Below are 27362 nucleotides of genomic sequence, written 5' to 3'. Positions count from 1 at the left end.
GTGTGTGTGTGTGTGTGTGTGTGTGTGTGTGTGATAAGGGAGTGCAGCTACTGTACCTGTGTGAACTAGTTTGATGTCTGTATGCGTGAGGATGATTAAATATGATACTGTAATGGAAAAAGGTTTATTTGTTGTCCAGCTGCTCACTATTGATAGTCTGATATTGAAAATGGCAACAATTACATATTTTTCTTTTATTTGATCTGCACTAAAATCTTGACATAATTTGATGTTCATATTGAAAAGCTCCTTTTGAATTTAATGTTTCCAGTTAAGGGTGAGGGAGCGACACCATTTCATACCCATGTTATCCTTCATGGTCATTAAACCAGGTTAGAGTTAGAGAGATTATTTATTACATTTTCAAACAACAGTAGATACCAAGTGGCATATCAAACTTTGAATGGTTTTTTAATAAATATAAAACAAAGGAAACAAAAGCAAAATACATGCACTTGAGGAAAAGTTGCATAGTGACAAAAGTTAAAAGTTAAAAATCTATTTCTATATTTTTACATACATGCACATACAAATACAGTATGAAGTAGTGAACACAACAGTAAAATACGAAATAAACAATTCAGATAAGTTAAAATAAAAGGAATGCCTGAAAGCGTAGGAAATGAGTTTATTACGTTTTTCAGTGTTTGTGAAAAATTGTCCAAATGTCTTCTTAGAACTGGCAGATGATCCTGTTAGTTTACATCTGAGCTACAGTAGAAGAATCAGCTGAGCAGCGTCTATTCCAAATCATGAATTAATACTAACATTTGGGAAGACAAAAATGTTCTTAAAGTTGTTGGAACAACAAAATATGTTTCAGTATGTTAGTCCGTTTGATACCACAGTCATACCAAGAGGAAGTTCCATCTTTTAAAGAATGGTGAAATAATGGAAGAGACAAACTGTTTTGAATTGTTTCCAAATCCTAAGAGCTGACTTAAATATTACATTTTGAGTAGGTAGAGTATATCATAACATGAGGAGGAGCAGACAGGGAGGCAGGCCTTGAGGAGGACTTCATATTCACTGTTAATTGTTGGTCAGGTTTGCCATCAAGCTGCTGGAGGACGTGGTTTTCTTCGTGGCTGACGTCATCAACAGCGGTCAGCCAGTCCTGGACGTAGTCATGGCCAAAGCCAACCGAGAGAGACAGAAACTGATGAGAGAACAGAACATCCTTAAACAGGTATGATCCAAACAAATACTCAGGGATTCAAAAAGAAATCGGGAAGCAGAAGGACAAGGTTCAACAAAAAAGTCAATAACTGACAACTAACCGATGCCTTGTGTGTGATTGCGTGTTCAGATTTTTGGCATCCTGAAGGCTCCCTTTAAGGACCGGGGGGGAGGGGAGGGTCCCCTGCTGCGTCTGGAGGAGTTGGCGGACCAGAAGAACTCTCCCTACCAGTACATGTTCAGACTCTGCTACAGAGTGCTCCGACACTCCCAGGAGGACTACCGCAAGAACCAGGTGAGGAGGAAGATGATGGTGACCCCCCTTGTTAGCTGGGTCTTTCCTGTATCAAAGGGTGTATCCCAGGGTTCTGTACTAGCACCATTTATCTTTTCTATATATATAAATAAGCTTTTTGACAACTTATCCAATGAATTGTACAATTTTATGCTGATGATACTGTTATCTACTGTTCTTATCAGTAGAACGAGCTGAATTCTGGCAAGCTCCAAAAAACTAGTAGAGTCTTTCATTAGACTCCTAAATACTTAACCTAAATAATTCTTTAAAACCCTGCACCTCCAGTTTGTAATGAGGCTTTCTGTAATAGTTTCTAAGTCTCAAGCCGATTGCAGAAGTCACAGAAGACTTTGTACAAGTGTTTTCACAAGCTGAGTAGTGAATTCTCATGACGATTAAACTGAACTTCATGGGTAAAAACCCAATTGAAGTTGGTGTTAAATGAGGACAAATCCAAACTCATTCTATTTTCCAATGGTAGAGTTAGTAAACTTTGAAGCTCAGTAATGATGTTGATGGTTGAGATGCTAAGAACACTCATGATGACAATGATAATGATGATAGAGTTGCTAGTGATGGCGGTTTTGCCACCGTTACCAAAGAGTCAAAATACAAAGGGAGATGAAAGAGAGAGTGAATGATTCCCTGACTCCCCCTCTCTCTCACCCACCTCCAGGAGCATATAGCGAAGCAGTTCGGTGTGATGCAGAGTCAGATTGGTTATGACATCCTGGCTGAGGACACCATCACCGCCCTGCTGCACAACAACCGAAAACTGCTGGAGAAACACATCACCAAGACCGAGGTGGAGACCTTCGTCAGCCTGGTCCGCAAGAACCGAGAGCCCAGGTACATATGGAGGGGGGAAGCAGGGGGTAGAGGTGGTCATTATGTCATTGTGGCTAGTTTATTCTTTGACTGCGATTGTGTGTGTTTGTGCAGGTTTCTGGACTACCTGTCAGACCTGTGTGTGTCCAACAACGTGGCCATCCCAGTCACACAGGAGCTCATCTGTAAATGTGTGCTGGACCCCAAAAACCAGGACATCCTCATCAAGACAGAGTGAGGAGGGAGGGATGACCTGTGACCCCTCAATCAGAAATGATTTCTGCATCATCTTAGATCTTATTTGGACAGGATTAACGTCACGGGGGGGAATGAAATATTCGTTCTGGGCGGCTCTTTAAAAATAGTGGAATTACAGGATCTGGTCTGTAGTAGACATGGACATTCAGCAACGAGAGAGCCTCCTCAGGGGAGCTTCTTCTTGGAGTCATAACTCAGTCAAATCTGAACACACAGACATGAGATACATATTGATATCATTCAATGTGACTTACACTTCAAGAGGATAAAGGAGATGAACTCTGATGTCCTGCCAGAATAAAGGTCCATAAAATCAAATGAGAGAAAAAAGACACTTTAGAACTTGGATACATTATAAACAGGAACTGCTGATTGCTTTTAATGTCAACATCTTAGAATTTCACTTGATTTCTGTTTCGTTCCATCCAGACGGCGTATCCCCAGAGAGGCGCCCCCTGGTGGTGGCCAGGGAGAGTACATGGGGATGGATGACTATGGAGATGAGGACGAGGTAGAACTGCCTGCTTCTCTGTTTGTTCTCTTATCACTTTGTTTACCTGCAGTGGCAGATACTGCAAACCCAGTTTTAAATGGGTATGTAAATAATCTTTGACCTCCACCTTGACCTTGTGCGTTTTGCTGTGTTGCAGAAGAACAATCATGTATTATGAGTATGGATGGATTAAATGATTTGATTGGAATTTTGCCTTTATTGATAGAGATAGTAGAAATAGAAAACATGGAGTGGGGGTGGGGGGGGGCTTGTTAAAACGTCTTTGAAAGCTTGTTACCTAACAAGCTTTCAAAGACGTTTTAACATTAGAACTTTAAATTTAGGTTCTGCAACTGATGATAAATTCATCCATGAATAGCACCAAAATCATGTTTTCCACTTTAACAAATGAAGCTGGGAATGGTAATCTCTGTCCAATCAATTTGATTTTGTTCTTGTCTCTTTTTGTAGGTGTGGCTGGTGTGGACAGACAAGACCAATGAGAGACAGGAGAAGAGCATCAGACAGCTGGCTCAGGAGGCAAGACAAGGAAACGCTCATGATGAGAACGTCCTCACCTACTACAGGTAAACACACGAAGAGGGGCCATCCACAGAAAATGTCATGATCCCACCAAACAAAGCTTATGGAGCCTGTCTGTCTCTGTGGACACCCTCAGGTACCAGCTGAAGCTCTTTGCCCGAATGTGTCTGGACCGTCAGTATCTAGCCATAGACGAAATCTCCAAGCAGCTGGATGTGGAGCTCATCTTCCTGTGTATGATGGACGAGACGCTGCCCTTTGACCTCAGGGCCTCCTTCTGTCGCCTCATGCTGCATGCCCACGTAGACCGAGACCCTCAGGAGCTGGTGACACCTGTCAAATTTGCCCGCCTCTGGACAGAGATCCCCACCGCCATCACCATCAAAGAGTTGGTAGATTTTAATACTTAGGTTGTATGTTATGGGAATTATGGGAATTGTCAGATATCTTGAATTGTCTTTTGCACTATCCTCCTAGTTCATGGTGTATTAGTGTATGAATTGGGATTTGGACTTGCAATTGCAATGAAAAGATCAAAGACATGTCTTTGTGAAGCCTGGATAGCTCAGTTGATAGACACCTTTACCTCAAAAACTCCCTGGAAGTTTGCAAATCCATTAGTTTTTTCCAGGCTGCATGCAAATCAGGGTTGACCCTCCTCCAGTCCAGAAGGAGGTGATAATGGACCTGAGGTTGTTTGTTAAATGCCAGGAGAAGAATAACTTATGCACGTTAGCAGTTTTGTTTTAACCCTAACCCTAACCCTTAGCTGCACCACAAAAACGGACTCACAGGAATTTTGCAGAAGGTCTTTTGAAGGGCCCATGCACACTTGATGACTTGTGTAAATGGACAGCCCCCTGCCAAGATTGTGTCAGATCGTGCAATGACTGCCTGGTGTAGTAAAGATTATGCATTTCTTGTACACCAACTGCCAAGATTGTATCCTCCTAGTTCATGGTGTATTAGTATATAAATTGGGATTCGGACTTAGCGCAGTCACAATGACTGTCTTCGTGAAGCCTGGGTAGCTCAGTCGGTAGAGCATCAGACTTTTAATCTGAGGGTCCAGGGTTCAAGTCCCTGTTCAGGCGAATGCTTTATTGTGTCTGTTGTGCTCGCTATTGTCATTGTTCATGGAGGTCTCCAGGATGAGCGGTGGGTTTGGACAGCACTTGCAGATTTCCTGACAACATGCTGGTCACGTCTGAAAGGCCCTGTTTTCCCTTGTTTCCTTGAACAAATCTACATTTCTTGTTCAACTCAGGGTTGACCTTATTTGCATTTCTTGTACATCAACTGCCAAGGTGGACCTGAAGCTCTTTCTTAATTGCCAGAAGAAGAATAACTTATGCACGTTAGCAGTTTTGTTTTAACCCTAACAGTTTAGCTGCACCACAAAAACGGACTCCCAGGAATTTTGCATAAGGTCTACTGGAGGTCTCCAGGATGAATGGTGGGTTTGGACAGCACTTGCAGACTTCCTGTCAACATGCTGGTTAACATGCAGGAATTTTGCAGAAGGTCTTCTGAAGGGCCCATGCACACTTGATGACTTGTGTAAATGGACAGCCCCCTACCAAGATTGTGTCAGATTGTGCAATGACTGCCTGGTGCAGTGAAGATTATGCATTTCTTGTTCACCAGTGACTGGATTCGGACTTAGCGCAGTCACAATGACAGACTTCCTGAAGCCTGGATAGCTCAGTCGGTAGAGCATCAGACTTTTAATCTGAGGGTCCAGGGTTCAAGTCCCTGTTCAGGCGTATGCTTTATTTGTGTCTGTAGTGCTGTCTATCATCATCCTTCGTGGAGGTCTCCAGGATGAATGGTGGGTTTGGACAGTACTTGCGGACTTCCTGACAACACGCAGGTCACGTCTGAAAGGCCCTGTTTTCCCTTGTTTCCTTGAACAAATCTACGTTTCTTGTTCAACTCAGGGTTGACCTGATTTGCATTTCTTGTACATCAACTGCCAAGGTGGACCTGAAGCTCTTTCTTAATTGCCAGAAGAAGAATAACTTATGCACGTTAGCAGTTTTGTTTTAACCCTAACAGTTTAGCTGCACCACAAAAATGGACTCCCAGGAATTTTGCAGAAGGTCTTCTGAAGGGCCCATGCACACTTGATGACTTGTGTAAATGGACAGCCCCCTACCAAGATTGTGTCAGATCGTGCAATGACTGCCTGGTGTAGTAAAGATTATGCATTTCTTGTACACCAACTGCCAAGATTGTATCCTCCTAGTTCATGGTGTATTAGTATATAAATTGGGATTTGGACTTAGCGCAGTCACCATGAATGTCTTTGTGAAGCCTGGGTAGCTCAGTCGGTAGAGCATCAGACTTTTAATCTGAGGGTCCAGGGTTCAAGTCCCTGTTCAGGCATATGATTTATTGTGTCTGTAGTGCTTGCTATCATCATTGTTCATGGAGGTCTCCAGGATGAATGGTGGGTTTGGACAGCACTTGCAGATTTCCTGACAACATGCTGGTTATGTCTGAAAGGCCCTGTTTTCCCTTGTTGTCCAGACAGTTTCCTTGAACAAATCTACATTCCTCGTTCAACTCAGGGTTGGCCATATTTGCATTTCTTGTACACCACCTGCCAAGATGGACCTGAAGCTGTTTCTTAATTGCCAGAAGAAGAATAACTTATGCACGTTAGCAGTTTTGTTTTAACCCTAACAGTTTAGCTGCACCACAAAAACGGACTTCCAGGAATTTTGCAGAAGGTCTACTGGAGGTCTCCAGGAACACTTGATGACTTGTGTAAATGGACAGCCCCCTACCAAGATTGTGTCAGATTGTGCAATGACTGCCTGGTGCAGTAAAGATTATGCATTTCTTGTATACCAACTGCCAAGATTGTATCCTCCTAGTTCATGGTGTATTAGTATATAAATTGGGATTTGGACTTAGCGCAGTCACAATGAAAGTCTTCGTGAAGCCTGGGTAGCTCAGTCGGTAGAGCATCAGACTTTTAATCTGAGGGTCCAGGGTTCAAGTCCCTGTTCAGGCGTATGGTTTATTGTGTCTGTAGTTCTCGCTATCATCATTGTTCATGGAGGTCTCCAGGATGAATGGTGGGCTTGGACAGCACTTGCAGACTTCCTGACAACATGCATGAATTTTGCAGAAGGTCTCCTGAAGGGCCCATGCACACGTGATGACTTGTGTAAACGGACAGCCCCCTACCCCTTGTGTCAGTTATTCTTCAACATGCAGGTCACTTCTGAAAGGCCCTGTTGTCATCAATACACTTTTCTTGCAAGTTGCCAATAACACAAGAAAGTACGGACATTGGGGTTTTCTCAGGTTTATTGAAATTGGTAACCTTTTTCAGTGTTGGACTTTTTGTCAGACTTTGTGATGTACAACATGAACTTGGAAGATATTTTCTCCAGAAAAGTTTAGTATTTCATTTGATATGAAGAAAGAACATGCGACTTTGTAATGTGCTGAAAGACTTCAACATATTAGATGGTTTTGACAAACGCTGTCATTGTTTACCAGCTCAGCTGCTGTTGTTCAATCGCTTTTTCTTTTTTAACAAATTGTTCTGTGTGTCATCCTCAGTTATGACTCTAACATGGACGACAGCAGAGATAACAAAAAGAACCGTTTCTCCAACACAATGGTTTTCATGGAGGAGTATCTCAACAACGTCCTGAACGACGAGCTTCCATTCCACAACGAGGAGAAAAACAAACTCACATACGAGGTCTGTCCCCAGTCTTCTACTTCCTCTCTGATTTTACAATTTTCTCCATCCTTCAGTGTTCCTCTTTTCTCCTGTGATCACTTAGGTTTTTTTCTGGTCCTTTTCTAGGTGGTGAGTTTGGCCAGACATTTGATCTACTTTGGTTTCTACAGTTTCTTTGAGCTGCTCAGACTCACTAGAACCCTGCTGGGCATCATCGACTGTCGACCCAATCCTGGATACGCCGGGCTCTTATTCCATGATGATGGATCAGGTACTCTCTGCTCTGGTTGCTGTTACCAAAAACAAAGACGGTCCTATTTCTCGTTCTCCTCCTGCTCTCTGTCATCACCTACATTGTGTTTTATTTCAGCCATTCTGCTTTTATTTGCATGTTTTTCTGTTTCTCTTTCTTTGTCAGTTTATCAGTAACTCACTGCTGTGCTGAGATGTTGGTGGTTTATGAGTGGGAAATCTTCTGACAAATTTAACACAGGTTTTTTACTTTCATACCTCTGCAGTGTGATTGTTGTATTGTCCACTTTGAAAAATCAGAAGTTGTCAGATGCAGACCCCAAATTAGGACGTCAGAAAGAACAATGTTTAAGACTATGTTAGATGATCTGACAAGCACTTTGTTTGAAGCATACTGACACCTTTCACCTGATTTGGTCCATTTGCACATTGTCACCTAAGGATCGTTAAGGGCATATATGAGCCATTAGGTCACATGACGGCTTGTGAGAGTCGTCAGTCATGTCAATGGAGTGAATTGGTGAAGATTTATGTGAAACTGCCTGAGAATGAATGGCAGGAGGGCAGTAAGTAAATGATAAGAGACTTCCAAAACCCCCACCTCTTCTGGGACCCCCAAAAGTACGGAGAGGTGAAGAGTCGTCTTAGACGTATGGTGACATGTCTTCAAGAATAAAACCTAATTGCTTTAGTTTATCATCCTATGACCTTGATGACCGAGAGTCTTCATTATGGCAAGTGAGGATGGCTTTGGTAATGTTCTTTAGCTTTGTGAAGATAGGGCTTATGTTGAATGGCTATGGTTCAGTGTCTTATTTTGTGATGAAAGAATTTCTAATGTTGCCTTTTTCTACCTTTTCAAGACTAAAGGCTACATTGTGTAATATGAACTGGTTTTCATAACATTGACAGATTTATTATGTATGTTTACAATTGTAATTTTAATGCATACTGGCAGCTGGCGTCCTCTGATTATCAGGTTTTTCCATAGACGGTATAAAAGGAGTGTACGTAGCCACCATGACGTCACCCATTGGTTTGTGAACTACCATTTTGAAGCTGTGTAAAATGTTACAATTAATTTTCATGAACTGAAAACACGCTATGAAAGATTCACCCAAAAACAAGTTACGGCTATTTAAATGTACACAGTGCCATGGATACACATTGCTACCCCTCTATCCTGATTGACAGGTCGCCGTTTTAGAAACTTGTCAATCACAAGGTAGCCACGTCCGCACGCATAACTATTTTACTCTAAATGGGACCATAATTTACTACATGAACATCATGCTGTATTCAAGAATACTTAAAACTCTCGAGACCATAAACTCATTCGGAAAGTGTTTACTGAGGTAATAAATCAAGTGAGAAATAGGGGCATTTTCCCATAGACTTCTACACAATCGGACTTCTTTTTGCAACTAGTGGAGGGTTAGGTTTAGGGTCGCCCCCTGCTGGCCATTAGAAAGAATTGGCTTCGCTTTTCAGACCTGGAGGTCGGTGCTTGGTTTTTAAACTTATAGCCTTCGTATGTATGGTGCTGTTTGGCTGTATGAATCTTTCCTGATGAGGGTCTGACATTGTGTTAATAAAGTTAGTTCAAGTGACGTACACTATGCAGGACTGTTTGGGTTTCTTTTCAAGTTCATTGTTGTCATGTAATAATACAGACCATTTATATTTTCTTCCCTGTCTGAAGGGAAGAACGTGAAGCGCTCCATACATGGGATGGGTCAGATTATGTCCACCATGGTCCTCAACAGGAAGCAGTCCATATTTGGAGGTTCAGGGGCCAGAGGGGCGGGACTTGGGGCAGGACTTGCGCTTGATGGACAGAGAGCCAGTAAAGATAGTATCGACAAGATGGACCTGACAGTGATGGACACCAAGCTAAAGATACTGGAGATATTACAGGTAAGGAATATAACAAATTAATTACATGGAATGTACATGCAGTGGTCACTTTATTAGGTACACCTGTACAATCTAATACAGTCCAACACAACTGTACGTACTAACTGATACCTATAATGTTCAGGGGGGTCGTTGAGGTCACAGGTAGTGATGGTGTTGTACTGGACTGCATTATATTGAGAGGTGTTTCTAATAATGTGACCCCCTCATGTATGTAAATAGGGAGGACAGAACATTATAAACATCTCTCAATATAAGGCAGCACAGTCCAGTTTAATCACATTTCGGACAATATCAACAAAAACTGAGCATTATAAACTTCGTAAAGAGAATTTTACAGGTGTACCTAATAAAGTAGCCACTGAGTGTATATTAAATACATGAAACTAAACTCGATATATATTAATACTTGAGATCCGTAATAAACCAATCAACTTACTTAAATTGAACGACACTACTGACAATGTTACAGGTCATTTAAAAATAGATATTTTTTTATTCCAAACTAAATCAGTTTGTAATATATTTAGATAATATCTAAGGATAGTGGCGATATTACAGGCAACTAACATAACTTGATGCTGATAAAACTAAACTTCCATACACTGAACTTTCAATATACTTACAACAAATACTTGCTATGAACCTGTGAAATTGCATTTTGTATGAGAACATGACATGAAGCAAATATTTCCAGATGAGAACTATAACAACAATTATCTAAATTCTAGAAATGTTTTCAAAACTCAGTCTCACATTTATTCATCAAAGGAGACGGTGTAGTCCCGTCTTTGACCTGACAAACATGACCACTTTGCTGTTTAATAATTACCACTTGCAGCTCTAACTCAACCTGACTCTCCTCTTCATCAGTTCATCCTGAACGTTCGTCTCGACTACCGGCTCTCCTTCCTGCTGTCTGTGTTTAAGAAGGAGTTTGTGGATGTTTATCCCATGGCTGATGCTGACGCCACCACTAATATGGAGCATGCAGGTACACACTCAGAGCCAATGGAAACACACTCTGTCAGTCGTGCCTTTCTGCTTTTATCACTCACAGTTTTCCTGTTTTTAACTTTACATACATAACATAATACTTTATACTGAGTGTGTGTTTTGGGTATTAAATTTCCATTTAGCCCATTCTTTACATGTAGAAGTCATTTTGGGATATATTCCATCATTGTTCAGAAATGTGCAGAAAATTCCACTTTTTCTCATATCCTCCATGAAAGATTGTACAATTCCTTGTGTAAAGTTACAGAAATACTACGGAGTACTTTTTAGCTCAGTATTTGATTTGATTTGTGTCATTGTTTGATTTTAAGTTTATTGTTCTTACTTTATTCTAGATTTTAGAAAATCGTACCTGATGCATCACAACTGGATGTTGTGTATACTCTTCTGTAGTGACTGTTGTCTTAGTTATGGTGAAAAAGAGATTTTAATCTAAACAAGACTTTTACCTGAATAGATAAAAGCTAATTAAATGTCACTTACCTTTTCCCTGAATGTAAATACTGTCTGGCATTTTAAAGATGTACATGTGTGTGATCTACCTCAGTGCACATCCGGCAGTGTTCAGTAAAGGTGTGTGTTGTTACTTCTCCCAATGCTTCCAGATGCCCCAGTTAACATGGATACGACAGGTAGAACCTGGAAAAACTCTAAAGATTTTTAGAGTGATAACTTAAGGAATCTAGAGGCAGTATTTACACCACATGTCCCCCCCGACCCCCGTATTTCCATGTCATATTTGGTAACATATACCTTTTAAAGTGATCTAAATGTGCTTCCTGTGTTTGCTATCAAAGCGACCTGTGTGTGTATGTGAATAATCCTCGAATGAAACCTTCTGCAAATTCAGTCCTGTTGTGTTTTAACCTCGGTATGTTTGTCCCTCCTCAGCCACCATCAACCTGCGGCACATTGGAGAACAGGCAGAAGCTATGTTTGGAGTCGGGTATGTAATGCTGCACATGTACATGATGCATGATACATCTAAATGTACATATTTATTCATGAGGTTTACTCATAAAAACCTGCATCACTGTTGAACAATGCTGGCTTTTTGGGGCATTTTATACATATATATATATATATATATATATATATATATATAAATCAATGTATATAGATATTAAATATGTTGTTATTAAATATGTTGTGTGTGTGTGTGTGGGTATATATATATATATGGATATATATATATATATATATACATACAGTAAGGGGAACAGTATCCTGGAGGTGGATGATGAAGGCGGTCGTATGTTCCTGCGGGTGCTGACTCACCTCACCATGCATGACTACCCTCCTCTGGTGTCCGGAGCCCTGCAGCTGCTCTTCAGACACTTCAGCCAGAGACAGGAAGTGCTGCATACCTTCAAACAGGTGCACACACACACACACACACACACACACACACACAGAAATAAAAGCGTACACATTGCTACAGTGAGAAATGACATCAACCAGAAGCCAAAATACATTGCATGTTCCTAAAAGTCTCACTTTTCAAACTAAAGTGCTTCACACTAAATGAAGGAGGAAACAATTTGAAGGAAACAAATACACAGAAGGAAAAAGCAAAAATAATAGCAGTGAGCATCTTTGTATGTTATGCATAGTAATTGTTACCTTCTCACAGATGTGTCATATAATAAACTTAATGTTACTGACTGCTGGTCTGCCATGATTAAAAAAAAAACGTATTAGTTTTATTGGCTATTTCTTTATCTAAAGCTTTATCTAAGGCTTAATGTGGATATCCGTGGTCATAGTGGGGAAAGAGTGAAAGGAAACTGGGGACTATGGGCCTTGGTGACAACTCAGAAAATACAAAAATAAACCCTTGGAATTACACTTTTACTTGCTTTTTTAGACATTTTAAACATTGAGATTGGTGGTAGTGTCAAATGGCCACTCTCTTGAGTCTTCGAGTTCAATCGTCCCTATCATGAGGTGTCTGAAGTGGGTTCTGGGTTGCAAATATAAAAACCTGAGTCTCCATTTCTGATGAGTTCTTTGGTGAAACATACCATCACATTGACCATAAGTGTGTTTTCATTAAAATAATTTGAAGTGAGCTTGAACAACAGATGTCTCTTGTGACGCCTTTATCCAGTTGATGTAAGGTTTGTAGTCGTTTAGATTTTATTCAATCTGATTCTGTATATTGAGTCTGGTTGCTAGTGAATCCTGGTTCTGATTCACGTCATATTATTTGAGTAAGAAAAGAAGTTAAATAGACTAAGGCTGCCATAAACAGGAATTAGTCAGATAACAAGGCGTTTGGTGTCGTGATGTCTTACTGTTAGCTAGTTTTGAGGCATTGTGACGACAACTGCTATTATCAAATCCATAATCGAATCTGAGTCATATTGAATCAGTGGAATGAAAGAAATTCACAAACAGATTGACTTACCAACCCACTGTTAGCAGGACACTCATGTTAATCCTCCAAATGTTTCTCTGTGCATCTGCAGGTCCAGTTGCTGATCTCGGCCAATGATGTGGAGAACTACAAGGCGATCAAGGCAGATCTGGATCGCCTCCGAACCCTGGTGGAGAAATCAGAACTGTGGGTGGAGAAGAAGAGCTCAGGTGGAGGGGAAGGGAAGAAAGACAAAAAAGACAAGAAGGAGAAAGGAGAGGTGAGGAGCAAAAACAGGATTATTGTCACTTATTGTTTTCATAATAGGCATTAATATTGAAAAGGTAAAATAATATTGAAAAGGTAAACTAACAGTTTAGAGTATGTTTGAGGAGCACGTGGAGATGTAAAATTCCCAAGATGTGGTTAGAACATAAGTTGAGGAGCTGGTGAATTGTGGAGTAATAACGTCCTGTATTCAAGCAGCTAGATAATTAAAAAAAGAAACAATGCAAATAAACCATTGCAAATCTTTATCAAGGTGTCAAATAAATCAAATTCTTGTGTTCTTAATTTGCATATGGATATAGTTTTCTTTGTGCTAGTTTTCTGTTCACAATGATTTTAATGTGACTCACTGTTGGAATATATCATATCACCTGCAATATTCATGGTCAACGTAAAGTCATTCTTTGTTTTGACACACTGAGGAAAGCTTGTGTATGCTGACAAGTGTTTTAGAATTATTTAGTCATCTAATGTAAAGATTTTCACTCACCAAAATCTACCAAGTAACATGTTCAACAAATAAATAGAGACGAGGAGGCAGTGAATAGTGCAGTATCGTCGGCATACAACTTTAGATTGAGAGAGAGAGTTCACACAGGGAGCTGAGGTCAATGTTACTTCATCATTATTGTTTAACTCTCAAAGACTTCTTCAGAACTAATAGGGGTGGTCTTCATGTCTAGATGGCTGAGTGACATTCCAAGCTGCTGTAAATAACTGTAGAAGAACTAATTGTGTATAACCACTAACTAACTAACTAACTAACTAACTAACTAACTAACTCAAAGTCACTACTTAAACCAGCACAAAGACCATTGTCTTGGTAGAAGTTGTATTAATAATCAGAATATTACTCATGAAACTGAACAAACTAAAAAACATTTTTAATCTTTGCATCCTGGTTTTTGAACTTACTATACTTAATGTTGGTGTGGGGCTTGCTGGTGTGTCAGGTGCAACTACATGGTCCTGGGTCCAGATATGGTTTTGAACTTTTGTTGCATGTCTCACCTCCATCTCTCTCTTTATTGTTTCTTTCTACTGGGAAATAAAGACACAATGCTCTAAAAATTTGTTATAACACCATTTGTCATACGTATCTTATACACACTTATAGTGCGTGTCAAACAATTAAAACAACAACCGAACAAGCATTAAGTCAGTTGGGTTCTGGCAAACCTGATAATCAGATGGAATTGCCATTTCATTTGACTTCATCATTCAGTCTGACATTGTGTTCATGTTAGTCGATCTTTGTTTGAGAGGGGGATTTATTTTGTTTTGTTTTACTCTAACCAATCAGTAGTGAGTGATGTATCCATCCTGCCAACGTCACCGAAGCTGTGGTAGCTGTTGCTAGGAGCTGTTAACTTAACATTTACCACGACAATCAAAGCAGTAATTATTTCTGCCACTTGTTGCTGTTTTCATAGATATTGCTTTGTAGCTAGTTATGTAGGAAAGTGACGTCCAGACTCTTAATCCTGCCATCAAAACTCGAAAGGTTGATTGTTTTTCAAGACCTGTTTGAGTTGCTGAACAAATTGGAAATGTGGGCCATGATTTAGAGGTCCAGTCAAATGCAGAAAATGTGAGACTCAAAATTGAAGGCAAGGCTTATAGCACACCACAATATTTTCTGTGTCATGAAGCCCAAGACAAGTTTTCACAATTTGGGCAATAAAGTTCCTAACTAACTATTAGTAAGTAAATAACAGGAAGAAGTAGTTTTGGTGTGCAGGAAGCTCTTTCTTATTATTAAAACACTGCGTTATAGATATTTAAAATGAAGATGGATTCTCCAGCTGCATAGTTTATTTGTAACATCAGATTTATTTCGTTAAAATGAAGGTCAAACAGCTACAAGGGCACCTGAGGGTCAGCATGACGTAGAATTCACATCAGGACATCAAAGTGCAGCCCAACATTTAGGATCACGTATATGCGTTTATGATCGGAAAACACATATATTGTATTAATGTAACAGTTTGATAAGAGAGATAAGAGAGAACTGCACATGAACCTCTGTGCATCCTCCAGGGGGCATCGGATGACGCAACGCCCAAGAAGGAGAAACTGGAGAAGGGCAACGAGAACTACCAGAAAGTCAAAGAGGTGAGAACATCGTCCATCTGTTTCCCTTCAAGTGGTGATCTGTGTTGTTGCTGTGGTGTTTCTGCAGTGCACTTCCCAGAGATCGCCTGTCAGTCAATCAATGTGGGTGGGACAATGTGGATGTTTCTTCCTGTTTATGACCTTCTGTACGTGACACTCTTATCTTTGTCTCTTCAGCAATGGTGGCTTTCACTGCTCATGATAGTTTTGTTTAATTATTTATTCCAAATATTCAGTCTGGCTAATATGATCTTCCAAATGCTGCAAACATAAATAAAGAGGAACATTAAACAATAACTTCTAATTAATAATCAATACAATACTGGAATGCCCGCAGTTGCACAGTATGTACGTTGAAAGAGTTCTTGTTGGCATCACTCCTGCACACACTGTCTCTGAAGCGACCTCTTTCCAACACGACTGCACTGCATCTTCTGTAAAATCTTCTGTAAAATCACATTCTAAAGTTCAGCCAATCAAAACAATAGTTTGCCTCCTCTTTCGTCTGGTGGATTTTGTCTCCCAAACGTTCAATGTCCAAATGTCCAATCTCCAAATTATCTTGTGTTTCCTTGATCTTTTTAATGAGTTCAGCTTTCAAATTATTTCTGTTTTCAATCACAAGCTTTACTGAGTCACACAAACTGTCCACGTTGGAATTTAATCGTCCATCAAAAGTCATTTTCATCCCGTCCATTTTACTGAACTCTTGAAGAACATTCCTTTGAACTCATGTTGGTTTTCTCTGGTTTTAAACAACCTTTGGATGCTTATTGTGTAGTAAATCATTTTTGACTTTATACAATATTTGTTTTAAAATCTTCCACCCCTCTCACTTTAATAAACAGTGGGTTCATTGATTCTTGATGAATAGGTTTTTGCACAGTTCATATTTCATACTTGTATTCAATGATAGTTCTTTCAAATCAAATCAGTTCTTTACACTGTCAGTTTCTATTCCTTTTCCACTGTATGCAAAAGTTGTTTCAGATTTTTACCACATCAAAACAAACTTGTATCATCTGCGAATAAAATACACGTTAAAGTTTTGGAAACTTGGCAAAAAGAATTGACATTATTTAAATAAACTATAATGGGCCTAACACTGAGTCTTGGGGACTCCACAACTAACCTTCAATGTTTGTTTGAATCAAAGTTATTATGAACATACTGGTACCTGTTCTCCAGGTGGCTACCTACATTTATTCTTCCACACAGTAAGTAATGCATGGAAGTGTAAGTGAACAGCTTTAAGTGAATAATGAAGCCTGATTGAAGAAATATACTATATATGACGCATTTGATTTCCTGCATATTTTATTTATGTATACAGTGGGATCCGAAAGTCTGAGACCACAAACATCTCAAATATTTTCACGTAAACCTGGAAATAATCAAAGTTTGAGGATTCAGAACTATTTAAAAACAAAAGAAGAACATCGACCAACTGAACTCCTTCGTCCAAAAGGTCAGATGTCTTTGAGTTGTGTCCGTCCATCAAAGCATGCGTTCAGAAGACTCTCAGGTGGATCTGATCTCCTCATCGGAGGCTCGTTCAATGACTTCAGCTTGCAGCCGGTGTTCACCTGTTCTAAATATGGCTGCACCTCAAGTTTCCAGCAGGTCATTGCTCACTAAGCAGCATTGTGATAGTGGGAAACATGGCACCAGAACTAAGTCAAACTGGTATTCTGAGCAAAGAGGGACTTTCTCAGAAACACTTTGCAGAAACGGGATCAGTTGTATCCAAAGTGCGATCAGGCAGACCAAACCATCAGGGAAACATGGTGGAGAGAATATTCAAGCCTGGGGGGGGGGGGGGGGGGGGGTTGCCTACTCTGGAGTTGGACCCCTGCAGTGAATCGACTACACCCTGACCGAGGAGAAGCACCACTCCATCCTTCAGAGACATGCTGGACCCTCTGGTCTGCATCTTTGTGGAGAGGGATTCATACTGCAGCAGGATAAGGACCCCAAACACACCTCAAAGCTTTGCAAGAACTACTTGAAGACCAAAGAAGACCAAGGAGTCCTGACTGTCATGGACTTTCCTCCACAGTCACCTGACCTCAACCCCATTGAACTATTTATGGGGGCACTTGAAGACTCAGAAAGCCAAGCCTTCTGTGACATCACAAGAAGCCCTCTGGAACATTGTCAGGTCATGCTGGGATAACATGGGTCATCAGGTTTGGCACAAACCTGTGGAGTCCATGCCAGCTGGAGTGCATGCTGTCATTAAAGCAAAAGGGGGACATACCAAAGACTAAGATTCTCTGAAATCCCTGAACATCTTTCAAAGATTCAACTTTTCGCTCAAGTTGTTAAGCTGATATTATCATTTATAATGAAAACAATAGTATTACATTACAAATGCAAAATAGAAGGATCTTGACTGGTGGTCTCAGACTTTTGGACCTCACTGTATATATTATCACATTTTAGACACTCTCAGGTTCAGCAGTTTACCATAAGTCTCCTTTGTGAGTTGAGAAGTTAAGTGGAGATGAACCTGCATGTATGTGAGTCAGCAGGTTCTCCCCTTGGGGGACAATTAATGCTAAGGATATCAAATGAAACAGGTTTGATGAGCTGCACATAGTTTAACCAAAATATTGATCACATGTGATTTTCTTTTCTTCTCTCTCTGTCACTCTGTCTCTTCTGATTGTCCTCCTCTGTCCACCCCCCCACCCCCGTAGATCCTGGAGAGGCTGAATAAGATGTGCAGCAGTGGAGTTTGGAAGAAGCAGCAGAGGTTGTTGAAGAACATGGGAGCTCATAAAGTCATGCTGGACCTGCTGCAGGTGTCCTACGACCAGGTAAGACTATAATTGACTGACAATAAATTGACTGACGAAGGTCTGTGGTGCTTCTAGTCTTTTAGATTGTTACGTCTTCAGAATGCAGTTTTTTTTCTGTCTCTGTTAAATACTTGAGACTAGATTATGTTTAAAGGCTCTGAACAGTAAATAACTGGATTTAAATGCAGCATTCTTCTTGAAATGTTAAGAAAAGCCACTGTGTACCAAAGCTCTGGCTCGGGGCCCCTGAACATTGAAGACCTCGGTCTTGTGCCTGGTAGCTTCGTGAGTTGGAGATTCCTCTGAATGTTAACCCCTTCTTCTCTGTCTGTCTGCAGAACGATGTGAAGATGCAGGAGATCATCAGATACACTCATCTATTCCTACAGAAGTTCTGTATGGGGAACCAGGAGAACCAGGCTCTGCTGCACAAGAACCTCAATCTCTTCCTCAACCCCGGGGTACGCTGCTTTTATGACAGCAGAAAATCATTTTGTCATTCAGTTAATCATTTTAGTCGATTATAAAGTAAACAGCACTAACAGTGTAAACTGTAAAATGCATTTTCTTTTTCACCATATTTCCTTTTTTTTCATTTATATATTTATAAATATTTATTTATTTTTAAAATGTATTTATTATTATTATTATTATTACTTTTTTACACCTCCTCCTCACACATTCATATACATATACTTTCATACAGAAACACATATGAAATATCTGCTGTTTGTGTTATCGTCTGTCTGTTTGTACCATGTCCCATTGCACTTATTAGAAGAAAATAGATAAATAAAGAATCATATGATCGACCCAAAGTGAAAATAAGTTTCGTCCTCCGTCTGTAGCTGCTGGAGGCAGAGACGGTGCAGCACATCTTCAGTAACAACTACCAGCTGTGCAGTGAGATCTCAGAGAGCGTCCTGCAGCACTTCATCCACTGTCTGGCCACCCACGGCCGCCACGTTCAGTACCTCAACTTCCTCCACACCATCATCAAGGCCGAGGGCAAGTACGTCAAGAAGTGTCAGGACATGATCATGACGGAGGTGAGGACGAGGACGAGGACGGGGACGGGGACGAGAGGCGTCGCTGAGTTTCAGAATGTTTCAGCGTGTTGGACGTAACGCTGTTTTCTCTCTGTAGTTAACAAACGCCGGCGAGGACGTAGTCGTCTTCTACAACGACAAGACCTCCTTCAACACCATGTTGGAGCTGATGGCAGAGAGCAGGGAGGGGGTCGGCGAGAGCAGCCCGCTCAGGTAACCATGGCAACTGAAGTAAAAGTACCAATACACACGGTGAAAATGCTCCACAACAAGTAAAAGTTCTGAATTCAAAGTGAAAGTATGTAAGTACTGTCAGTATCACAGTAACAGTGTATAAGTACTATATAAGTACTGTCGGTATCACAGTAACAGTATGTAAGTACTGTCAGTATCACAGTAACAGTGTATAAGTACTTTATAAGTACTGTCTGTATCACAGTAACAGTATGTAAGTACTGTCAGTATCACAGTAACAGTGTATAAGTACTATATAAGTACTGTCAGTATCACAGTAACGGTATATAAGTACTATATAAGTACTGTCAGTACCACAGTAACAGTGTATAAGTACTGTCAGTATCACAGTAACAGTATATAAGTACTGTCAGTACCACAGTAACAGTGTATAAGTACTATATAAGTACTGTCTGTATCACAGTAACAGTATGTAAGTACTGTCAGTATCACAGTAACAGTGTATAAGTACTATATAAGTACTGTCAGTATCACAGTAACAGTATATAAGTACTATATAAGTACTGTCAGTACCACAGTAACAGTATGTAAGTACTGTCAGTATCACAGTAACAGTGTATAAGTACTGTCAGTTTTACAGTAACAGTGTATAAGTACTGTCAGTATCACAGTAACAGTGTATAAGTACTGTCAGTATCACAGTAACAGTATATAAGTACTGTCAGTTTTACAGTAACAGTGTATAAGTACTGTCAGTACCACAGTAACAGTGTATAAGTACTGTCAGTTTTACAGTAACAGTGTATAAGTACTGTCAGTATCACAGTAACAGTGTATAAGTACTGTCAGTTTCACAGTAAAATGTTCCTCTCTGATGTTTCTGGATTCATTCATGTGTCTGTGTCATTTTCCTGCTGTAGATGTTTCAGGTTGAAGTACTTTGAAGTACTTTATATACTGTTGGGTACTTTCATGTACAGCGATGCATCATATTCTATAAGAGCAGCATGTGCTGAGAGACGTGAGAACCACGTATCTCTACAAAGTTTTCAGCTTAGTGACGATGTGTTTTCCAGCTGATCTGAGGAGAGTTTAAATAGTTAATTTAGCTGAAGGAGGAGGAAGTTTTCAAAAGATATATAGAGGAACACTTGAAGTAAATGTACTTACTTACACCTTAAACCGGTGCGTTGTTTCCGTCTGCACTGAAGCCTGAAGTTCACTTGTGAATCTATCTATCTATCTAACAGTCATATATTTATTCACAATTGATGTAAAGTAAATATTGAATGATGTCATTAGTTGCTGACTTTGTCTTTACGTTCATGATCTGCTTTCACTAAAGCGGCGTGTCCCTCCAAACCTTTCCTTCCTGCCTGCAGGTATCACATCTCCCTGGTGGAGCTGCTGGCAGCCTGCGCCGAAGGGAAGAACGTTTACACTGAGATCAAATGTACGTCGCTGCTGCCGCTGGAGGACGTGGTCAGAGTGGTGACACATGAGGACTGCATCACCGAGGTGCTGAGAGAGTGTGTGTGTGTGTTACAGCTGCCTTTGCCTTCACATCCATCCAGCTGCACCACACGGCTCTGAAACTAGAGGCCAAATACTTTCAGACTCATTCAATGGTTTGTTGTTAATAAAGCAGCTGCTGCAGTATTATCTACCAGTAATAAGTACTCAGATCTAGTAGTAGTACCACATGTAGATATACTCTGTTACAAGCAAAAGTCCTGCATTCAAACTTTTAAGTAGAAGTATCAGCATCAAAATATACTTAAAGTACCAAAAGTAAAAGTACTCATTATGCAGAATAATATATATTCTGTTATTGGATTATAATTATTAATGCATTAATGTGTTCATCACTTTAATGCTCATTTTAATGACTTTATATACTGTCTGCCTGTCTGTCTGCCTGTCTCTCTGCCTGCCTGCCTGTCTCTCTGTCTGCCTGCCTGCCTGTCTGTCTCTCTGTCTGTCTGCCTGCCTGTCTGTCTCTCTGTCTGCCTGCCTGCCTGCCTGTCTGTCTCTCTGTCTGCCTGCCTGCCTGCCTGTCTCTCTCTGTCTGCCCGCCTGTCTGCCTGTCTGCCTGCCTGCCTGCCTGTCTGCCTGCCTGCCTGCCTGTCTCTCTCTGTCTACCTGTCTCTCTCTGTCTGCCTGCCTGCCTGCCTGCCTGCCTGTCTCTCTCTGTCTGCCTGTCTCTCTCTGTCTGCCTGCCTGCCTGCCTGTCTGCCTGCCTGCCTGTCTGCCTGTCTCTCTCTGTCTGCCTGCCTGCCTGCCTGTCTGTCTGCCTGCCTGTCTGTCTCCAGGTGAAAGTGGCCTATGTGAACTTTGTGAATCACTGCTACGTGGACACAGAAGTGGAGATGAAGGAAATCTACACGTCCAACCACGTCTGGAAGCTGTTTGAGGACTTCACAGTGGACATGGCCAGGGTAACAGCTGGTGACTATTACTGATGGAACGACAGTTATTATTATTAAAGTCATATTAATAAAGTGCTGACTGATAAACACTCCAACACTGTGCTTCATCACCATCATCGTGGCTTTTCCTCTGCAGGTTTGTAATAAACGAGAGAAGCGTCTTTCTGATCCCATCTTGGAGAAATACATCATCAACGTGGTCTTTGACACCATCAACGCCTTCTTCAGCTCCCCGTTCTCTGAGAACAGCACGTCCCTGCAGGTCAGGACCAGGATCGGGGCACAGATCGGGGTTCAGAAGCAGCTCCGAACCTTCTGAAAGTCCTGTTTTGGCTCATTGAGACCTGATAGTACTTAATGTTGTATTTGTTGTACCTTTACTGCAAACTGCGCTCTTTAACTGCCTCGTCTTTGATTAATGTTGAACTCCTGTTAGGAACAAATTAACTGTAAATGAAAACGTGAATTATATTGATTTTTCTACCCAATCACGCAGAGGAGGCTGATGTGGCCCGACAGCACAGATAATGTTGTATTTACATCTTTACATTTACATTTTATTTACATAAAAAGAAAAGCGGTTCATACAGAGGAAGGACAGTCTCTGCTCTAGATTTAGATCTCAGGCTTCCTCAAACTGTTCTACAGATATATATATATATATATATATATATATATATATATATAAACTGTAAGGTACACAGATAGTGTGTATGTACATAGTGAGAACACTTACAGTCCTACTGTGGAGAAGTTATGGAGGATGTATTAAAGTGACAGCAGGTTGGTCACGTTGCACTTCAGCACTTCTCTCTTTGTCTCAGACTCATCACACCATCGTGACTCAGCTGCTCCAGTCGTCCGTCAGACTGCTGGACTGTCCCTGGCTGCAGCAGCAGCACCGAGGACAGGTGGAGGCCTGCATCAAGACCCTCGCCATGACGGGTAACACACACACACACACACACAGTCCTGGCTCCACCAACCAGTGGTGGAAAGTACATTTACTCCACTTCTGTACTTTTCTGCTACTTTATACTTCCACTACATTTACCTGACAGCTTGAGTTACTTTGTTACTTTGCAGGTGAAGATTTTGAAAACCTACAATGTGCATCTTAAATACGATGCACATGTAAATGAAGTTTTCTTGATAATACTTATACTGAAGTAACAGATGTTAATACTTCCTCCACCTCACAGGCTGTGATGTTGTGGATGACTACATTTCTCTTTCTTTAGCGAAGAGTCGCTCCATCGCTCTCCCTCTGGACCTGGAGGCTCAGATCAGCTCCATGTTGTCCACCTCTGCTCTCAACTCTCTGTCCCGCTCCAACCCGAACTACAAGTCCTCCTCCCGCTCCTCCAGACCCATCACTCCCAGCAACCCCTGGGACTACAAGAACATCATCGAGAAACTGCAGGTACACCAGACTTTGGTAGAAGTTAAACAAACATTCACAGACATTTTACTGATGAGACCAGAGTTAGTGTTTAACATGAAGTGAGTCAAGAAGGAAAGGATCAAATATATATATATATATTTATATTTTATTTATTTAAGCGTGAGATTCAAGTGTGTCGGGCCAAGACAGTCAGACGAGCAAGCGTTCGAGTACATTTACTCGAGTACTGTACTTAAGTACAATTTCAAGGTACTTGTAGACGTAGTAATTCCATTTTATGTCACTTTATACTTCTACTCTACTACATTTATCTGATTACTCTGTGTCTGGTGTGTGTGTGTGTGTGTGTGTGTGTGTGTGTGTGTGTGTGTGTGTGTCTGGTGTGTGTGTGTGTGTGTGTGTCTGGTGTGTGTGTGTGTGTGTCTGGTGTGTGTGTGTGTGTGTGTGTGTGTGTGTGTCTGGTGTGTGTGTGTGTGTGTCTGGTGTGTGTGTGTGTGTGTGTGTGTGTGTGTGTGTGTCTGGTGTGTGTGTGTGTGTGTCTGGTGTGTGTGTGTGTGTGTGGTGTGTGTGTGTGTGTGTGTGTCTGGTGTGTGTGTGTGTGTGTGTGTGTGTGTGTCTGGTGTGTGTGTGTGTGTGTGTGTCTGGTGTGTGTGTGTGTGTGTGTCTGGTGTGTGTGTGTGTGTGTGTGTGTGTGTGTGTCTGGTGTGTGTGTGTGTGTGTGTCTGGTGTGTGTGTGTGTGTGTGTCTGGTGTGTGTGTGTGTGTGTGTGTGTGTGTCTGGTGTGTGTGTGGTGTGTGTCTGGTGTGTGTGTGGTGTGTGTCTGGTGTGTGTGTGGTGTGTGTGTGTGTGTGTGTGTGTGTCTGGTGTGTGTGTGTGTGTGTGTGTGTGTGTGTCTGGTGTGTGTGTGTGTGTGGTGTGTGTGTGTCTGGTGTGTGTGTGTGTGTGTGTGTGTGTGTGTGTGTGTGTCTGGTGTGTGTCTGGTGTGTGTGTGTGTGTGTGTGTGTGTGTGTGTGTGTCTGGTGTGTGTGTGTGTGTGTGTGTCTGGTGTGTGTGTGGTGTGTGTGTGTGTGTGTGTGTGTGTGTGTCTGGTGTGTGTGTGGTGTGTGTCTGGTGTGTGTGGTGTGTGTCTGGTGTGTGTGTGGTGTGTGTGTGTGTGTGTGTGTGTGTCTGGTCCTCAGGACATCATCAACACTCTGGAGGAGCGTCTGAAGCCGCTGGTGAACGCTGAGCTGTCGGTGTTGGTGGACGTCCTCCACCAGCCGGAGCTGCTGTTTCTGGAGGGAACTGACGCCCGGCAGCGCTGCGAGTCCGGAGGATTCATCTCCAAGTAGGTCCGGGTTCTCCGGGTCCAGAATCTGCTGCAGCACTGACACTCTGACAGAGGGTTGATGGGAGGATGATGTGTGTGTGTGTGTGTGTGTGTGTGTGTGTAGGCTGATCCAGCACACCAAGGCGTTGATGTCTGCAGAGGAGAAGTTGTGTATCAAAGTTCTGAGGACTCTGCAGGAGATGCTGATCAGGACGCTGGACTTTGATGAAAAGGTCAGTTAAGCAACTGACAAACTAATTAGCTAACAAACTGAAATGAAACTGTCCCGGTGTGAACCATCAGAGTGTGTTTCTCTCTGTCCACACACACTCCAGTCTGAGCTATGTTAGCATGCTATATGCTATGCTAACCTGCTAACAAAAGTTCGAATTTCATTTTTCATACTGTCATCATTCACGCTGTTAATGAAATAATCACTCTATTCATTTATTAACACATTTAATTCGGATTCATGTATTGGTTATATTTGACTTGTTTGTTAATGAGCTCACATCCAGATTACCTGCTGGTCATTGGTCCAAACTGCCAAACAGGAAGTGACAGCATCCAATGGGCTTTATAGTAGAGGGGACTCAGACTGTACCATGTTGAGTAGAGTACAGAGGGGGGTTTTATTGCCTCAGGGATTGTCCTGAACAACCTGTATTGTTCACATTTCTTTATTAGGACACTTAGAATAATGATTCTAAATATTTTTTATTGTTTTTACATAGAAATGTTATTTGATTGTCTTAATTGATTATGAACTAATTGTGGTTTGTCTGTAGGAGGAGCTTCCTGTTTAAAAGTAAGAGGTAGAAGCTCCTCAGGACAGTTTGTGGTTGGAGGTGCAGTTCAGGTGCAGTTCAGGTGCAGTTCAGGTGCAGCTCAGGTGCAGTTCAGGTGCAGTCACCAAAAGCAGCCTGAACTTTTTTTGAAGTATTTTTCTGTAAACTCCGAATAGAACAAACGCAGGGTGAAGATTAGATCCTTGACAGCAGCAGCAGAATCAGAAGTTTGATAACCTGGAATATTGTTGGGAAATGAAATATTTCATATACAAACTGTGTGCACACTGAAATCTTTGCTGCCTCAGGTCTCAGGTGAAGCATCAAACAGGAACTGGCCATTTGTTTTCTTATTCTTCTGACTGCACATCTTTTCACCACACCCGCCTCATGTTGTGATGATTTGCCAGGCGTCACATGTGAGCTGATGGCTGTTAATGTGACATGGCAGAGAGTTAAAGTGACTTCCTGTCGTGGCGTTTCAGGGGATTTCACTGCGGAAGGTTTTGCTGCAGAACTACTTGTTTCCAAACAAGAAGAACAACCAGAAGACCGACCTGGCCGAGCTCGGAGCCGCAGGTACGCTCACACTGAAGGTTCAGCATCCCCCCAGTTCTGGACAATGAAGCAATACTGGCTCATTTTATATGAAACTGTTGGATTATTAAACTACAGTGTGATTATTTTGACTGTGTTGCACAGAACAACAAACTGTCACAGAGTTATTGTTACAGAACGAGGTGCACGTGACACGTTGATAAGGTATTTGTGTGTGTGTGTGTGTGTGTGTGTGTGTGTGTCAGGTGGGGAGCAGGAGCGCGACTGGGCGGCGGTGGCGGCGGTTCAGTGTCGTCTGGACAGAGAAGGAGGAACGAAGCTGTTCACTGATCTGGTGATGAGCACCAAGAACGACAAGATCTTCCAGGAGAGCATCCAGCTGGCCATCTGTCTGCTGGAGGGAGGCAACACGGAGATCCAGGTAACACACACACACACACACACACACACACACACACCTCTGGTATTATTCTGGATTGTTTCTCTTATTGTCAACATGAATCCACGTGTGCTGCTCTAGTGAGTAAATACTCACTAGCAGCAGGACGGTGTATAGCATGAAGTCAGAGTGAATGAACCTGGCGTCCTCCTGCAGAACTCCTTCTATAAACTGATGATGGGCGACAACAAGTCCGAGAAGTTCTTCAAGGTTCTGCACGACAGGATGAAAGAAGCCCAGACCGACATCAAAGCTACAGTTTCTGTTAACGTGGGAGAGATGACGCACAAGGCCAACGAGAAGGAGCTGGAGAACGGTGAGTCCTTCAGAAGCGTCTTCAGCAGGATTCATCTGCTCTCTATAGTTTCAGTACTTCATTATGTGTATATACGGTGTTTTATAATCAATGCATTATATACATGTAAAATAAAAAGAGTTTAGAATTACAAGGCGGCATTTGTGGCACTGCTAAGAATACATTTCATTTTTAAAATTTGAGAAAAAGTATAAGAACAATATTTTAAAGAAAGTTAAAATATTTCAAGAAAAAAGTTCATCTATGACTTCATTCTCATAAAGTTTAGACTGCGTCCTGATTCTCAGTCAGACATAATAAAATGTGTTAAATACATTAGTGAATTCACTGATGTTTGTCTTTTATTTCACTTTTCAACAGTAATTTGAATTTTTGTTAGACTTCAGCTCGTTTAGTTTCCGTTTGTCTGTTCAGTAAGACTGGTTTGGTGTCCGACCTCGCTGTCCGTTTGTTTTTGTTAACGGTTTCATTCAGTAACTCATCTGACATATTTGAACATGTTCACCGACTGACGTCATGAGTTCTTCAACATTAACAGAGATCACAGCCATGAGATAAATCTTTCCCCGTTTCTAAATGTGGCTCTACAACATCAGCACTTCCTGGTACAGGAGGTCACCCGTTGTTGGTCCAGGGCCAGTCCATCGCCCCGGTAACAGGCGCCCCCGCCCTGCCAGCTCAGTCAGTAGCAGAGCCGAGGGAGGTGGAGATGGAGATGGGACCAGCCGTCACCATCATGAAGCCAATCCTGAGGTTCCTGCAGCTGCTGTGTGAGAACCACAACCAGGACCTTCAGGTCAGTTATTACTGCCCATCA

The 27362-nt window shown here is 41.5% G+C and overlaps 1 protein-coding gene and 4 non-coding genes across 5 annotated transcripts in view; all 5 read left to right on the top strand.

Annotated features, from left to right (window-relative positions):
* Positions 1 to 27362, top strand: part of itpr3 (inositol 1,4,5-trisphosphate receptor, type 3) — a 59915-nt gene that overhangs the window by 23740 nt on the left and 8813 nt on the right. The window contains exons 15-45 of the mRNA XM_070910836.1: positions 1048 to 1189; positions 1310 to 1474; positions 2154 to 2326; positions 2420 to 2539; positions 2993 to 3074; positions 3528 to 3643; positions 3736 to 3987; positions 7179 to 7323; positions 7432 to 7576; positions 9260 to 9474; positions 10348 to 10468; positions 11383 to 11437; positions 11703 to 11868; positions 12963 to 13130; positions 15179 to 15253; positions 17956 to 18075; positions 18396 to 18518; positions 18906 to 19106; positions 19204 to 19319; positions 20684 to 20819; positions 21614 to 21739; positions 21867 to 21992; positions 22555 to 22675; positions 22972 to 23153; positions 24314 to 24462; positions 24569 to 24677; positions 25718 to 25811; positions 26036 to 26211; positions 26386 to 26560; positions 27180 to 27197; positions 27238 to 27341. Coding sequence (XP_070766937.1) covers positions 1048 to 1189; positions 1310 to 1474; positions 2154 to 2326; positions 2420 to 2539; positions 2993 to 3074; positions 3528 to 3643; positions 3736 to 3987; positions 7179 to 7323; positions 7432 to 7576; positions 9260 to 9474; positions 10348 to 10468; positions 11383 to 11437; positions 11703 to 11868; positions 12963 to 13130; positions 15179 to 15253; positions 17956 to 18075; positions 18396 to 18518; positions 18906 to 19106; positions 19204 to 19319; positions 20684 to 20819; positions 21614 to 21739; positions 21867 to 21992; positions 22555 to 22675; positions 22972 to 23153; positions 24314 to 24462; positions 24569 to 24677; positions 25718 to 25811; positions 26036 to 26211; positions 26386 to 26560; positions 27180 to 27197; positions 27238 to 27341 — 4216 coding nt within the window. The remainder of the gene's footprint in view (positions 1 to 1047; positions 1190 to 1309; positions 1475 to 2153; positions 2327 to 2419; positions 2540 to 2992; positions 3075 to 3527; positions 3644 to 3735; positions 3988 to 7178; positions 7324 to 7431; positions 7577 to 9259; positions 9475 to 10347; positions 10469 to 11382; positions 11438 to 11702; positions 11869 to 12962; positions 13131 to 15178; positions 15254 to 17955; positions 18076 to 18395; positions 18519 to 18905; positions 19107 to 19203; positions 19320 to 20683; positions 20820 to 21613; positions 21740 to 21866; positions 21993 to 22554; positions 22676 to 22971; positions 23154 to 24313; positions 24463 to 24568; positions 24678 to 25717; positions 25812 to 26035; positions 26212 to 26385; positions 26561 to 27179; positions 27198 to 27237; positions 27342 to 27362) is intronic.
* trnak-uuu (transfer RNA lysine (anticodon UUU)) lies at positions 4621 to 4693 on the top strand. Its single transcript has one exon. It is a non-coding gene; the product is annotated as a tRNA-Lys (tRNA).
* On the top strand, positions 5293 to 5365 carry trnak-uuu (transfer RNA lysine (anticodon UUU)). Its single transcript has one exon. It is a non-coding gene; the product is annotated as a tRNA-Lys (tRNA).
* Positions 5915 to 5987, top strand: trnak-uuu (transfer RNA lysine (anticodon UUU)). The gene has a single exon. It is a non-coding gene; the product is annotated as a tRNA-Lys (tRNA).
* trnak-uuu (transfer RNA lysine (anticodon UUU)) lies at positions 6549 to 6621 on the top strand. Its single transcript has one exon. It is a non-coding gene; the product is annotated as a tRNA-Lys (tRNA).

This window comes from Enoplosus armatus, chromosome 8 (genome assembly GCF_043641665.1).
Source record: "Enoplosus armatus isolate fEnoArm2 chromosome 8, fEnoArm2.hap1, whole genome shotgun sequence".
In the NCBI taxonomy this organism is placed as follows: domain Eukaryota; kingdom Metazoa; phylum Chordata; class Actinopteri; order Centrarchiformes; family Enoplosidae; genus Enoplosus; species Enoplosus armatus.
This window is presented reverse-complemented; position numbering and strand designations above follow the sequence as displayed.